The sequence below is a fragment of the Ranitomeya imitator genome, chromosome 7 (genome assembly GCF_032444005.1).
Source record: "Ranitomeya imitator isolate aRanImi1 chromosome 7, aRanImi1.pri, whole genome shotgun sequence".
NCBI lineage: Eukaryota > Metazoa > Chordata > Amphibia > Anura > Dendrobatidae > Ranitomeya > Ranitomeya imitator.
Genome location: NC_091288.1, coordinates 28359831 through 28375757, shown reverse-complemented (window position 1 = coordinate 28375757; position 15927 = coordinate 28359831). Strand labels below are relative to the sequence as shown.

General features: G+C 40.7%; 1 protein-coding gene across 2 annotated transcripts in view; it reads right to left on the bottom strand.

The window, feature by feature from the left end:
• Positions 1-248: 248 nt before the first annotated feature.
• GALNT13 (polypeptide N-acetylgalactosaminyltransferase 13) overlaps positions 249-15927 on the bottom strand; it is a 300662-nt gene continuing 284983 nt past the window's right edge. Inside the window, exon 11 of one of the 2 annotated variants that reach the window (XM_069732955.1) lies at positions 249-501. In XM_069732955.1, coding sequence (XP_069589056.1) covers positions 361-501 — 141 coding nt within the window. In that variant the 3' untranslated portion in view covers positions 249-360. Of the gene's footprint in view, positions 502-7533; positions 7720-15927 lie in introns of those variants that run through there. The other variant, XM_069732956.1, reaches the window with a different exon arrangement.

Below are 15927 nucleotides of genomic sequence, written 5' to 3'. Positions count from 1 at the left end.
AATAAAATATTCTTTTACATTATAATATTTCCAATCTTCTCTTGTTTAGCATCCGTGACACATGTCGTGGATCCTGGGGTGTCTGGATATATTCAGCCTCCAGAGTGTCCTGCTTATTCCTCTGGCAAACAGACACAATTTGCATCTGGGCATGTAGAGTCAGGTATCGTTAACGGAAGAATAATTAGAAAAGGTCCTATTTATGTCCTCCCAGATGGATTCAAAGAGGTTTTTTTTTTAATTATTTTATGTCAGTGAGAGCGAAGAAAGTGTCATTTTCCATTCAAGTGTTCTTATAGATGCTAATTAAGGTCCTCAGACTTTGCATCGGGGGGCCAATTCGTCAGCCAGCGCTGAATTTTAGGCATTCAAGGTCATGTTACGTAACAGCCACTGCTGGGATCTGCTTCCGTTGCACTCCTTCATGGTTGGGACCATTTTATCGTCATCTGTCGGCTCGTCCAAGCACTGGTTGCTGTTTATATGTCTCAGGACAAAATGCTGCAGAGAAAAAAAAAGCAACAGATGCCTGTTAAATATTACATGAGATTAAATGCAGCAAACTCATGAACAAAGCAAGTCAGAAAAAGCGCCAGAATAGTAGAGATCTTGATACTGTCAATCCATTAATCTCATATTCATCCATCTAACTGTTTCATATCAATCAATATATCTATCTTTCGATTTTCTGTCTTTTTTCCTAGAGCAGCATACATAAATAGAGTTGAGCACATTTTTCAATATTCGGTTCAGATTACGATCGCCGGCTAATATTGTTTTTGCAGTATTCGAACATGGCATCAACGGAAGTAGAAATTAGCAAATATGTTCGGAAATGATTGTCAAACATAAACTTGACATGAATAAGGTACCAATATGGCCCGAATATGGCAAATTCGGATTCGGCGATCTTTTCCGAACATATTCGCTCATCTCTATTCATGAATAGACTATTTGTGGGTTCTTACAAGTATTTTTACCCTTTGCATGCTTTTATTGATTGAAGTGCTCCTCCATTTTTATATTTTTTTTCCATTAATTATCTATTGCAAAAAACAACATACTGTATATGCACTTTGCAAATCAGTTAACCAATTTGTCCCAAAACCTAAATATACTCATTTAAAGAGGACCTGTCATTTGCCATAAATATGCAATTTTTTTTAAGTGGTGAAAATGTCGCTGTGCTCTTGAATCCGGTGTAATTTTTTATTTTGTTCCTTTTCCTCTCCATTTCTGACCTGTATATAGTTTTTTTAAGCCAAGCTGGTGGAAGCTTCAACTCTACTCTTTGGGCGTCTTCTTGAAGACCAAGCCTACTTGGCGAGAAAGACTAGGTGTATTTACTGTGAAGAATGGATCATATCTCAGTAATGGAGAGTCGCAAGAAACCAATGCCGGATTTCGAAAAACAGCAATTACATACTAAGGCCTCATTCACACATCTGTGTTGCACGTCTATGTTTTTTTTCACAGATCTAAAACATACCCACTGTAGAGTATTGTGTTATTCACATGTCCATGTTTTTACCACGGCCACGAGTCTGTGAAAAACTCATGGAGACGTGCATTTTTTCTGGTATAACGGAAGAAAAGGGCTAATACAAGTCAATGGGTCCGTGATAAATACGTACAGCACATGGATGGCATCATTGTAGAGTCCACATGGTGTCTGTATTTAACCATGAAAAATATAGGAGAAGCTTTGTAATTGATTTATCCACCAGTAAAAAAAACACTGATGACACTAATAGTAAAAATCGACATGGATCGTACACTGATCCAAAACATTTATGACACCAGTACATTTTTTTCACAGACGTGTGAATGACGCCCCACCATTCTCCAAAATGACAAGCCCACATATCAGCAAATGGGACAAAGTCATTTTTCAGCAATATTATTATGTGGAAACCTAATAAATGCAAGCATAAGTTTCACAAGACATAAAATACATCCTTGGAAAATATACAGTAATTTTATCTTAGCCTCTGTATTCCCTTTAGATACTGGTTTTTTTTTACTAATATTGAACATTTATTTTTCAAAAGTGTAATGTGACGACAACTATAACAGCTATCACAGATTTTCATTGAGCTTTGCTTAATTCTAAATGATAAACAGTATAAGAACATGGTAAAAAAAAAAAAAAAGAAAACCTACAGCTGTTTCGCATAGTATAACGCTTCCTCAGGGGTTTCGAATGCGAAATGACCATAGGTTTTTCTACCATGTTCTTATGCTGCTGATTAAATGAAATGTGGTAGGTTTTTCAAATATCTTGGTGAGTGTCGTGGCTTTCTGTTCACTGATAATACGTTTGTGTGGATTGATAGACTTGCTCAATGCCACCGAGCATCACCTATAAAACTGCAGTGGGTCCATAAGCACTTGGGTGATGTGGACTTGCAGTGCCAGTTTTCTCTTATTGCATTCAGTAATGCAATAATACAAGAGCACATTTCCTAAATTGGGTTGCAAGCACATTGGGTTGACTGCCATAGTAGCTGTATTGGCTGAACGGAAGAATCTTTTGATAGGCTCAGAATTGAAAATAGCAATGGCCTATAAAAACTCATTTGGATGAAACTTTGGTATTTTTTCTTATACGATGTGAATACTTTTCTGCCCAATGATGACAAAAGTATTCTCGGAGTGATACCTCTATTGGCTAACCAGAAAATATGCAAACATATTTTCTGGTTAGCCAATAAAGGTATCACTCCCAGAAAATTTTTGACATCCATTTTTCTGGCTAACACGGTGCCACAATACAATTTGTTATTGCACATTCTTATACGATGAACTACAAATAACTAGAGATGAGAGAATTTATTCTCAAAACCATGGTCCAGTTGCTACAAGGTCCATGGTCGCCGGGCAGGAGCCCTGCAAATGCTCTCCTAATTTCTGGCATCCTCAGGGTCTCTTCTGAATAATATGCTCAGCATGACAGCATGTGTGTATCATGCTACAATGAAAACATTACATCAGGCCCAGAAATCAGAAAGGTCCCGAGAATTCTGGCAGGTAGGAGGCAATTCGCAGGGGCTCCTGGGCTACTGATATGGCCACAGGTCCAAGGTCCTGAGACTCAATTTGCTCACCACTACAAATAACCTGTCAGTTGTCTGATGATTTTTTGTCCTGAGTTTACAACGATAACAATAAAAAGAGGATATTCTGACTGGAATAAGGTAAATTCTCCCCACACTCTTTTGATAAAAGTTAGCTGAACGTGCCATTTTCTGCAGAACTGGCCAACCAGCTGGTGCGCATGGGATCCTCCTAACTCTCATCCAATAGATGATGTTCTGGAGAACACCATCATGCAGTTGGAATTTCAATGTTTCAATTGTTTTTTTACGGAGATACGTTGTTAATGGAGGTTCCTGGCATCAACTTTTACCAATATCTCCTTTGAAAACATGAATTCTTAGTTGAGCTTAACACTCATATATAAGGGGGACATACCGGTGACATCTATCTCATTTGTTTGGCCACCTTAAGTCTAAGGCTACTTTCACACTAGCGTCGTGCACTGCACGTCGCAATGCGTTGTTCTGGAGAAAAAACGCATCCTGCAAAATTGCTTGCAGGATGCGTTTTTTCTCCATTGACTAACATTAGCGTTGTATTGCGACGCTTTGCCACACGTCGCAACCGTCTTGCAACAGTTGCGTCATGTTGTGGCGGACCGTCGGCAGCAAAAAACGTTACATGTAACGTTTTTTGCTGCGTTGTGTCTGCCATTTCCGACCGCGCATCCGCGGCTGGACCTCCACCCCCACCTCCCCGCAACTCACAATGGGGCAGCGGATGCGCTGGAAAAATGCATCCACTGTCCCCGTTGTGCGGCGCTTGCACAGTATGCGTCGGTACGTCAGGCCGACGCAGCGCGACAGCCCTGTACCGACGCTAGTGTGGAAGTAGCCTAAGACACTCCAGAGACATGTTGGAACCCTGCTGAAACTATACATGCCAATTCTCCTTGAACATCTGGGTGACTCCTGGATAAAGGAAAGACTTCTTAGACAATTTAGAAAATCATCACCAAAAAGAGGCTTCCTATTTGTAAAGATCCCGAATTTCATTTTTACCAGATTTGTTCGAATTTACCGACAGATTTAATTCTGTTCAAATTAAACCTGTCCGAACCGAACGTGTCCCACTTGCTGTTACTAAGTGTCCAGAACATAATAAATGAACGCAAAGGCTGTCATAGAAATATTAGCAGGGAATCGTTTATAATGACATGCAATGCTCCCGTGAAGAATTTTGGAGAGCTAGTGGAATATTACAGTATATTAAATACACACGCAAAAGAGCTTTTGCAATGTCTGCTTATAGGCAGTCAGCCTCTATCAGCTGTGAAACCATCAAGGGCTACAGAAATGTGCTGATGATTATGGTGGTTTTGACAATCTCTCTAGACGATCAGTGACATTTTGATGACAGACATGAGCCATGAGATGTGTAGACAGGAACTGATATACTTAGGTGACAATGAATGTGTCTAAAGCAGGGGTGTCAAACTGCATTCCTCGAGGGCTGCAAACAGGTCATGTTTTCAGGATTTCCTTGTACTGCACAGGTGATAATTTAATCACCAAGTCATTATTTGTGTAGGTGATTAAATTATCACCTGTGCAGTACAAGGAAATCCTGAAACATGACCTGTTTGCAGCCCTCGAGGAATGCAGTTTGACACCCCTGGTCTAAAGGATCTTCAGGCCTCTAAAGAACTGAGAATCATTCCTGGATTATGCAAACAAATTCATCAATAGTGCCTTCTGCTAATAGAAACCTACATAAGCTACTAAAAAAAGGCTGAATAAATCACTGCTTTTATGTATCCAAAGATGTTCCAGAAAAACAACTTAAAAACTTAGTTGGTTTCTTTCCCAAAGAGGAAAAAAATTACTACACAAAATAAAATTCCCGAATCCTGTATAAACAATGTGCAGAACTCAGTAAAGATGAATGCAAATACCCTTTATTGATACATGATTAAAAGAATGCAAAGAATACTTAAAAAACATACAACAGCAGACACAAAAGTATATACAGTGGGGCAAAAAAGTATTTAGTCAGTCAGCAATAGTGCAAGTTCCACCACTTAAAAAGATGAGAGGCGTCTGTAATTTACATCATAGGTAGACCTCAACTATGGAAGACAAACTGAGAAAAAAAAATCCAGAAAATCATATTGTCTGTTTTTTTAACATTTTATTTGCATATTATGGTGGGAAATAAGTATTTGGTCAGAAACAAAATTTCATCTCAATACTTTGTAATATATCCTTTGTTGGCAATGACAGAGGTCAAAAGTTTTCTGTAAGTCTTCACAAGGTTGCCACACACTGTTGTTGGTATGTTGGCCCATTCCTCCATGCAGATCTCCTCTAGAGCAGTGATGTTTTTGGCTTTTCACTTGGCAACACGGACTTTCAACTCCCTCCAAAGGTTTTCTATAGGGTTGAGATCTGGAGACTGGCTAGGCCACTCCAGGACCTTGAAATGCTTCTTACGAAGCCACTCCTTCGTTGCCCTGGCGGTGTGCTTTGGATCATTGTCATGTTGAAAGACCCAGCCACGTTTCATCTTCAATGCCCTTGCTGATGGAAGGAGGTTTGCACTCAAAATCTCACGATACATGGCCCCATTCATTCTTTCATGTACCCGGATCAGTCGTCCTGGCCCCTTTGCAGAGAAACAGCCCCAAAGCATGATGTTTCCACCACCATGCTTTACAGTAGGTATGGTGTTTGATGGATGCAACTCAGTATTCTTTTTCCTCCAAACACGACAAGTTGTGTTTCTACCAAACAGTTCCAGTTTGGTTTCATCAGACCATAGGACATTCTCCCAAAACTCCTCTGGATCATCCAAATGCTCTCTAGCAGACTTCAGACAGGCCTGGACATGTACTGGCTTAAGCAGTGGAACACATCTGGTACTGCAGGATCTGAGTCCATGGTTGCGTAGTGTGTTACTTATGGTAGGCCTTGTTACATTGGTCCCAGCTCTCTGCAGTTCATTCACTAGGTCCCCCCACGTGGTTCTGGGATTTTTGCTCACCGTTCTTGTGATCATTCTGACCCCACGGGGTGGGATATTGCGTGGAGCCCCAGATCGAGGGAGATTATCAGTGGTCTTGTATGTCTTCCATTTTCTAATTATTGCTCCCACTGTTGATTTCTTCACTCCAAGCTGGTTGGCTATTGCAGATTCAGTCTTCCCAGCCTGGTGCAGGGCTACAATTTTGTTTCTGGTGTCCTTTGATAGCTCTTTGGTCTTCACCATAGTGGAGTTTGGAGTCAGACTGTTTGAGGGTGTGCACAGGTGTCTTTTTATACTGATAACAAGTTTACACAGGTGCCATTACTACAGGTAATGAGTGGAGGAAAGAGGAGACTCTTAAAGAAGAAGTTACAGGTCTGTGAGAGCCAGAAATCTTGATTGCTTGTTTCTGACCAAATACTTATTTTCCACCATAAAATGCAAAAAAAATGATAAAAAAACAGACAATGTGATTTTCTGGATTTTTTTTTCTCAGTTTGTCTCCCATAGTTGAGGTCTACCTATGATGTAAATTACAGACGCCTCTCATCTTTTTAAGTGGTGGAACTTGCACTATTGCTGACTGACTAAATACTTTTTTGCCCCACTGTATCAACTAGATTAGAAGATAGCCTCCCTTACATGGAATTTATTTAGCAAGAAATACATGTGACACATTGCATTGGAGATAGTTTCTCAGAATATTCAAGAGCCCAAATTTACAATGCATATAGGAATATATTAGAAAACAATAGACATGGGGAAGACTTATAAAGAACATAGTGGCAGTGGCTCACATAAAAAGAAATGCAGCCAAATCGCGTTTCGCCTCAAGCTTCATCAGGGGATATTTTTTTCATAGTATCCATCTCCAATGCAGAGTCTCACTACTGATATACATATATATCGTATTAAATAAATTCCATGCATGGTAGGCTTTCTGCTTATCTAGTTGATATATTACTTTGTCTCTGGTATTACTAAAATTCTAAGTTGCCTTAAGAAAATGTGTTTTCTTATCCCGGTCTTAAATAAAGCACTTCTGATGTTCATCTCCTGCCAGCCAGTTTTGTGATAGAGTACATTATTTGTTTAAAAATAAAATGTATACATCAGCTGAGCAATTCTGATGTGCACATTTATGTGTCATGATTTTCAGTCAATATTACGTCCCCGAAGATCATATTTATTGCTGGGATATCAGCACGAGTAGTTTTGTCATTGAGGTAGAAGAGTAAAAATTTGGATTAAATTGAACTGATTTATCTGAAAAAGTTACAAAAGTTCCCATGTTGGAAAAAAAAATGAGATTGAAAAATGAATTAATAAAATATATACAATATCTTTGCTATTGCAATTTATTGATTTTACATTTTTTGAGTTATTTGCAGATCCATAGTTCAAATTCTGGGATGTCTTATGGGATGCATTATATTATCATCAATATATTATACCAACCTCATAAAGCTTTCATAGAAAGTAATCAGTGGGACTGTAAAAAACATTTCTAATAACCTCCAGTCTGGTATAATTCCTCAGAATCCAGGCTTGCCGGCTGTTGCCGTTACAGTATTCCACGGTAGGGCCAAATGTGCCATCCTCTATTTGGCTTAAAGTCAAACATGATTGGGTTATGATATGGAGAAATGAATGGGTCTGTGCAACAGAAAGAGACAAGTCAAAGCGAAAACTCATGAATAATAAATGATATAGTGAAATGATGTTCACAAACACAACGTACAGTAGATGTAACACGGAAAGGCGCAGACGTACAAGGCTCAAATAGAGGAAAGATCACAAAAATATATCGCGGATCGTTGTTGTCTTTTTTTCTACATACAAACATATTAAAGGGAACCTGTCACCTGAATTTGGCGGGACTGGTTTTGGGTCATATGGGCGGAGTTTTCGGGTGTTTGATTCACCCTTTCCTTACCCGCTGGCTGCATGCTGGCTGCAATATTGGATTGAAGTTCATTCTCTGTCCTCCATAGTACACACCTGCACAAGGCAAGATTGCTTTGCGCAGGCGTGTACTATGGAGGACAGAGAATGAACTTCAATCCAATATTGCAGCCAGCATGCAGCCAGCGGGTAAGGAAAGGGTGAATCAAACACCTGAAAACTCCGCCCATATGACCCAAAACCAGTCCCGCCAAATTCAGGTGACAGAGTCCCTTTAAGAAGTATTGGATGTAATAACATGTAATGTACAATTCTCGCTGTGTGTCTGTGTATAATTCCAGAACAGAGAGTATTTCATCCATTTATACATGGGCATTGTAATTAAAAATGGAAGGGAATTTTTTTTAATTGAATTATTCCTCCTCCCTTCCCAAGAAAAGGGTAGGACAAGTCTTAAATTGATATTCAAATCACCAGACTAGTTTTCTTTGGTTATTTTACTGTCAATAATGAACCCGGTAGATAATGGATTGTGATCATTTCCATCCAATGCATGGTGAAGGTTGATGGATCGAAATGCAAAATAAAGACTTCCCCCCCAATTATCATGAGCAAATTATAATAGTGGTGTTTTCTCGTGTTTTGAGGTTTCTTTGGGCCCCCCTAGGGCCCAAGTGTGAAAGCCATCTCTGCACATCCTATGCTTTACCAGACACAATAGAAGAATACTAATGATCACTAATGACATGACATGTAAGCCTGGGGTCTGCAAAGTAAATGGCACTCAGGGTATGTTATAAACAATGGTGGACTGTATTTGTATTTTAAAAAAAACCTTATACACAATCATGGATGATCCTCTTTAAAGATGGTCTGTCATCAGGTCAAATGTGGCATGTTTTTGCTCTCGTTTTATTTTCGTAGCTCCCATGAGTATTCTATTTTTTTTTTTTTAACCCACCATACGGTTCCAGAGATACGGACCTTTTCACTTAGTGCTAATTTTTAGCAAGTGATTGAGCTCAGAATAATTATGCAGAACAGCTTAAAGTCCCGCCCCAGAGGATCTGGTAAGAAATGCCCATGGGTATAAACTATAAAAGGTAGCACTAAATGAAGAGGCCATTATCTCTATAATACTGTAACGTCTGAGGAGAACAGTTGCCAAGGATGAAACCGTGACAGATTGGAAATAAAATTTGTGCACCACTGTATTTACTGCTCTTTAAAAAGATAATCCAAATGATATCACCTGAAGTTCGATACCAAAGAAAAAGATAAAAAGGAACCATGCTGATGTTATCTAGGATTTATCTTTGCTCTTGAAGCACACTCTCTCCCTTTCTCTCTGTCCCTCTCTCTCTCACTGCACAAAAAAAATAAAATGAACACTAAAATCCCACATCCTAGATATCACTGAATTAAATATTCCAGTTGCAAATCTTTATTCATTACATAGTGTAATGTGTTGAGAACAATATACATATATATATAAATAAAAATAATCAATGTAAATCAAAATTAATCTCATAGAGGCCTGGATTTGGAATGATACTCAAAATCAAAGTGGAAAATCAAATTACAGGCTGATCCAACTTCAGTGGAAATGCCTCTAGACAAGGAAATGATGCTCAGTAGTGTGTGTGGCTTCCACGTGTCTGTGTGACCTCCCTACAATGCCTCAGCATGCTACTAATGAGGCAGTGGATGTTCTCCGGAGAGATTTCCTCCCAGACCAGGATTAAAGCATCAGTCAGCTCCTGGAGAGTCTATGATACGTTGGTAGATGGAAAGAGATATGATGTCCCATATGTACTCATTTGGATTCAGGTCTGAGAAACGGGCGGGCCAGTCCATAGCATCAATGCCTTTATCATGCGGAAATTGCTGACACACTTCAGCCACATGAGGCCTAGTATTGTCATGCATCAGAAGGAACCCAGGGCCAATGCACCTGCATATGGTCTCACAATGGGTCTGAGGATCTCCTCCCAGTGCCTAATGGCAGCCAGGGTCCCTCTGCCTAACAAATTGAGTGCTGTGCAGTCCTACAAAGAAATGCCTCTCCACACCATTACTGACACATTGTCAAAGTGGTCAGGTTGATATCACAGTAGTCTGATTGACTTATTGAGTTACATTGTGTTGTTGAAGTGTTCCCTTTATTTTTTTTAACTGTGTATATATACTGTATATACATATACACACACACACATAAACACGTGCTGTACATGTGTGGCACCCCAGGACTCCGGTTGCCACAGTGTCATTGCCTTCTTCAGGGGGTGATGCTATACCTGGAAGCAAAGAGGGGTCCCCTTACCAGCTGATGTCTGCATTCAACACCTTTCCTGACTCCAAACCAGAAGGGGGAGCTCAAACCCGTTTTCAAGGGAACTTCCCTATAAGTTCTGGTCTGGAGGCGGGGTTAGTTAGTGCTAGTCTGAGAGAGTCAGTATGAGGGAGCAGACAGAAAATGATGAAGAGGCAAGAAGTGAGGAGAACCTGAGGGATTGGAGCTGCGACTGAGCTCACCCCAGGACTGAGCGCCGAAGATTGGACACCGGAGTCCATGATTGTGTGGGATCTGCAGGTCCCACAACCAAATCCGGAGGACAGGAGATTGCAGGTCTCCTGGCCCCATTGGACACCCGGAGGCACAGCAGCATATGAAAGCCCGGAGTCACCACGAGAGAGTGACACCTGTAACAGGCTCAAACTGCCTGCCATGCGGGTAGTGTTTCACTTAGTGGACAGAATGAGGGAGAAACCACCTGGCTAGGGGGACTTTGAATTGCTTCCAGGCTGCCCAGATTTCCATCACCAGCTGTGACTTGTGACCCAGACTGCATCTTCAACCTGAGATTAAAGGTAAAGAAATTACAGCCCTTGTGTTCCCCACTCATTACCTGCACCCTCATTCCTGCACCCCAACGTCCACCATCACTCATAAACTGTTCTGGTAGCCCTGGGGCCCCGCTCTACCTGTGGGGAGCCAAACCATCTCAGCTGCATCACCACCGGCCTCAGCGGTCCCCTTAAGCAGCGTCGGCCATCTATAGCCGAAATCCCCTACAAACATTCCTTCATCACTTTTATTGCGCGCCCAGGGCCACAGACCGGGTCACTGCTGCCGTGACCAACCCTTTAAGAATCATCGGAACCCAGTTCCGAGTACCCCACGGCCCTAGCGGGTGTCGCACATGTTTTTTCCTTTTTTTTTAATTACTTTGGCTGTGCAAAAGTAGTAAAATACATTATTTATATTCTGTATTCTGTGGATGACTATAATGTTCACAACACCAGAATAAATATATACAGAATAAAGCCAAATGTATTTATATTGTAGCGTATAGTGAATGCTATAAGAAGTAAAACAGAACAAAAAAAAATGGTAAAATTGCTGTTTGTATTTCTCTTTAACCCCCTTCCCCCTGCAAAAAGAAAATAATAATAATAATAATAATAAGAAGAAAATAATAATAAACATGACACTGCAGGAGCCAAGTGCACACACACAGTATCAGTGCAGGCGCTCTCTCATTCCTCCCTAGTCTGCATCAGCCACTCGCTAATGTGTGATCCTGTGCACCATGATGAAAAAAGGCAAAATCTAGAAATAAGCCCATGCCCATGCAATGATCAAATGTCCTAAAGTGTCTCATTCAATGATGTGATATATAATATTCCAGATAAGTGTTTTGGAGTGCTGCACATAAAGTGTTAGACGTAATGTTTTACAATATTTCATGGCTCTTTTAAGATCAGAGAACATTCTGAAAGTACAAAATCATTAATGTTAGTCAGCCAGAAGCCTCCACGTCAGATTCATTACACTTATCTATTACATTTTTATTCTATTACAATCAAAGATGGAATATGAGGAGAAATTCTGAAAAACTACAATTCTGTCATTTTTTTTTCAGGTTTCACTTTCACGGCATTCATTGTGTGTTCAGAAAAGACATGAAAATTTGGTTCTCCAGGTCAGTACGATTACGGCAACACAAATGTTTTTTTTTTTCACTATTTTAGAAACTTAAAACAATTCTGAACTTTGTTAATTAAAATTAGATTTATGTCACCGTCTTGCAAAGCAATCATTTTTTGTCAATATGGCTGTAAGGCCTCTTTCACATGTTCTGATATTTCTGGTACTGGTAACACCAGTGCCGATGCTATCCGTGTCTGTGTGTTACATACATGTGGCATAGGTGTGTCATCAGTGTGACATGTACCAGCACCTGGAAAAAGCATCACAGTTAGCGCTGTTCCCAGGTTCTGGGTGCTGAAAGCAGCTGTCATCATTGTTCCTGGTCTCCCTGTGATCAGCGAGACCAAATGATGCTGATGAGACTTGTAGTCAGCACCGCCATCTGTGTGTCGCATATATAAAATAAATAATTAAATTTAAAAAATGGCGTGGGGTCCTCCTTCATTTTAGTAACCAGCTGAGGGAAAGCAGATGGCTGGGGGCTGATGTTAATATTCTGGGAAGGGACCAATAGCCATAAAGGTTGCCAGGCCATTAATATCAGCTCACAGCTGTTTGCTTAGCCTTTACTGGTTATTATAGGTGAGACCACCCAAAAAAATTACGTGGGGTTCCCCTCTATATTTAATAACCAGCAAAGGCTAAGTAGAAAGCTGCAGGCTATTATTAATAACCTAGGATGGGGCCATGGATATTGGTCCCTCCCAGACTAAGAACATCAGCCCTCAGCCATCCCAGACATGACTCATCCATTAGACGCCCCAAATCTGGCGCTTAGCCTGCCACTTACCCTGGTGCGGTGGCAAGTGGGGTAATAGTTGTGGGGTTGATGTCAGCTGTTTTATGTTCACTGACATCAAGCCCAGGGGTTAGTAATGGAGAAGTGTCTATCAGACACCCCCATTGCTAACCACGTAGTCAAATTTAATAAAGACTCAGACAGACTAAAGTCCTTTAATTGAAATAAACAATCGCTAACCCTCCTTTACCCATTTATTCACTGAAAAAGAAAAAGAACGTTATACTCACCTTTCCACCGATTATCAATTAATGCCCATGTCCCACGATGAATTGATTGGTTTGGTGAGCGGTCACATCAGTGATGCGACCTCTCAACACACCAGCAGGAACACACTGAGCCTAGCGTGAGAAGTGCTGCCAGTGACCAGCGGTAACCTTACTGATGTCACTGCTGGTCATACACAGCTGCGTTCTCACGCTCAGCTGAGTGTGTTCCGGGTGGCATGGTGAGGGGTTGCATCACTGATGTGACCGCTCACCAAACCATCCGGATCATCATGGGACATGGCCATTAATGGATTATTGGCGGAAAGGTGAGCATAACTTTCTTTCTTATTTTTGTTGAATAAATGGGTAAAAGAGGGTCAGAGAGTTTTTATTTTAAATAAAGGACTATATATGTTTATGGCAATTAAAGGACTTTACTCTGTCTGGATCATTATTAAATTTGACTACAGGGTTAATAATAGGGATGTCTTACAGACACCTCTCCATTGCTAACTCTTGGACTTGATGTCAGCGGTCATAAAACAGGTGACATCAACCCCACAACTATTACCCCACTTGACACGATGGAAGTGGGAAGATCAGAGGCTAAGCGCCATAATTGGCGCATCTAAAGGATGCACCATTTCTGGGATGGCTGAGGGCTGATGTTCTTAGTCTTGCAGGGGGCCAATATCCATGGCCCCTTCCTAGGCTATTAATATCATCCCTTAACTGTCTGTTTAGTCTTTGCTGGTTTGTAAAAAACATAAAAAATACCATGTCATTTTTTTGGGATCTCTCCTATAAGAAACAGTAAGGTTTGCATTAGGTTTTATATGTTTCTCTGATTTATTGATATTTTTTCGGAGTTATGTTTTTGATTTTCACACAATGTTGGAGATGGGTAAATCTGTTGGTGCTGCCAGGTTAATATCTATGGTTATAGGATATGGTGGGAGTTGAGTGTTTAGTCATGCATGCTCTACAGAAATACAACGATGTATACTAATCTACATTTAGAAATATTACAAAAATGTCTTACCTCAAAATTATATTCCCATTTACCCGCATACTGACAAAAAGGAAAAACACACAAGAATGAATCACATACGATTTAATATGGCAACGTATGAGACTGCAGCTTTATACAGACTGAGGCCGTTTTATGAAGAACAGATAAAAGGAACATACCGCCCATAATAGCCAGTCAGATTCTGTTCTAGTTGCACTATGTTTTGTAATGTCACCCTACAGTGCAGTAAAGACTGATCAAACAGACATCACAGATCAAGCAGGACTGTCCCGCTGTCTCGGCTGGTTAGGATTATTATGTCCCAACTTCAACTGTACAGTGCAAAGATGTCTCCACTGTTCCATCTGTAATTTCTCAGTTCCTTTTTTGACACAAGAATTTGATGGTGTTTTTCCCAGGATGCAAACTCAAGCAGTGATAATAATAATAAATAATAATCTTTATTTTTATATAGCGCTAACATATTCCGCAGCGCTTTACAGTTTGCACACATTATCATCACTGTCCCCGATTGGGCTCACAATCTAGAATTCCTATCAGTATGTCTTTGGAATGTGGGAGGAAACCGGAGTACCCGGAGGAAACCCACGCAAACACGGAGAGAACATACAAACTCTTGCGCTGCAAGGCTGCTGTGCTAACCACTGCGCCACCGTGCTGCCCTATGGGCAAACCCATGGATGTTTTCCGGTCCGAAAGGTTCGGCTGAACATTTTAAAAAACTTTGGTTCATTTACCAGAATGGTAAAATGAAAATGGGGGCCCCAAACATCTGGCAGTTCTCACTCTGTCATCTGTGTGACAGCGCTAGAAAAACTGGATGTAATCGGCGGTAACCTTTCAAGTTGCCTCCGGTTGGAACACTGCAGTTCCCAAACTGTACCACACCCATACAGATGACAGTGTGTAAGCCATCAGCTGTGACCGGCGGTAAAAAGGTTACCAACGGTCACAGGCATCAGCTGATGAGAATACTACTATAAGGCACAACCATTACTAACCCCATAGACAGACAAAAACAAAATCCTTTATTTGAAATAAAACTACTCACCCTCTTTTACCCATTTATTTTCAAAAATTAAATATAAAAACAATATATTCTTCACCTGTCAGACAATAATCCATATGTTCCACAATGCACTTCAACTCTGCTACATCTATATTTCATGGTTGAACAGTGGCATGATGCGACTACTCAGCTGTGAATCCAGGAGAACACTGAGCTGAGCCTGAGAACTCAACTGCAGCACGGAGCGGTGACGTTAATATGGTGAGTGGAGTTCACATTTGATGAACTCCGGTGACCTCACTGATGTCAGCGCTCGTGAGAAAATTCTCAACTATGAACTCCTCCCACCTTATGGATGTCAACGCTCGGCGCTGCAACTCAGTGTCTCATGGATTCACGGCTGAGCAGTCACATCATGCCACTACTCAGCCATGAAGTCCAGATGTAACTTTTGCAGTGTGGCCTTCCTCTTTTTTTGGTTACATAGATAGATATTCCATCACAATTTCACAAATTTGATGTTTTGTTTTCCTCTGCAGTAGACCTACTTAGAAGATTGTGGAAAAGCCATCACTTTACCTTTCACTGGAAAATATGAGCATTTATATAAAATAAAAAAATCAACCTGTGAATCCCCTCGTAGTTACAACATCTATCTATAAAATCGTCTAAAGGGTACTTCCGTCTGTCTGTCTGTAACGGAAATCCTACATCACTGATTGGTTGCGGCCGGCAGGCCGAGCAATCAGTGACAGGCTTAGCAATCAGTGACAGGCTTCCAGACAGCGCCAGTGTGTCGCCCCATCCCGGACCAACTTTTTACTATTGATGCTACCTATGCAGCATCAATAGTAAAAAGATATAATGTTAAAAATAATTAAAAAAAATTGTGCTATTCTCACCTTCCGACGTCCA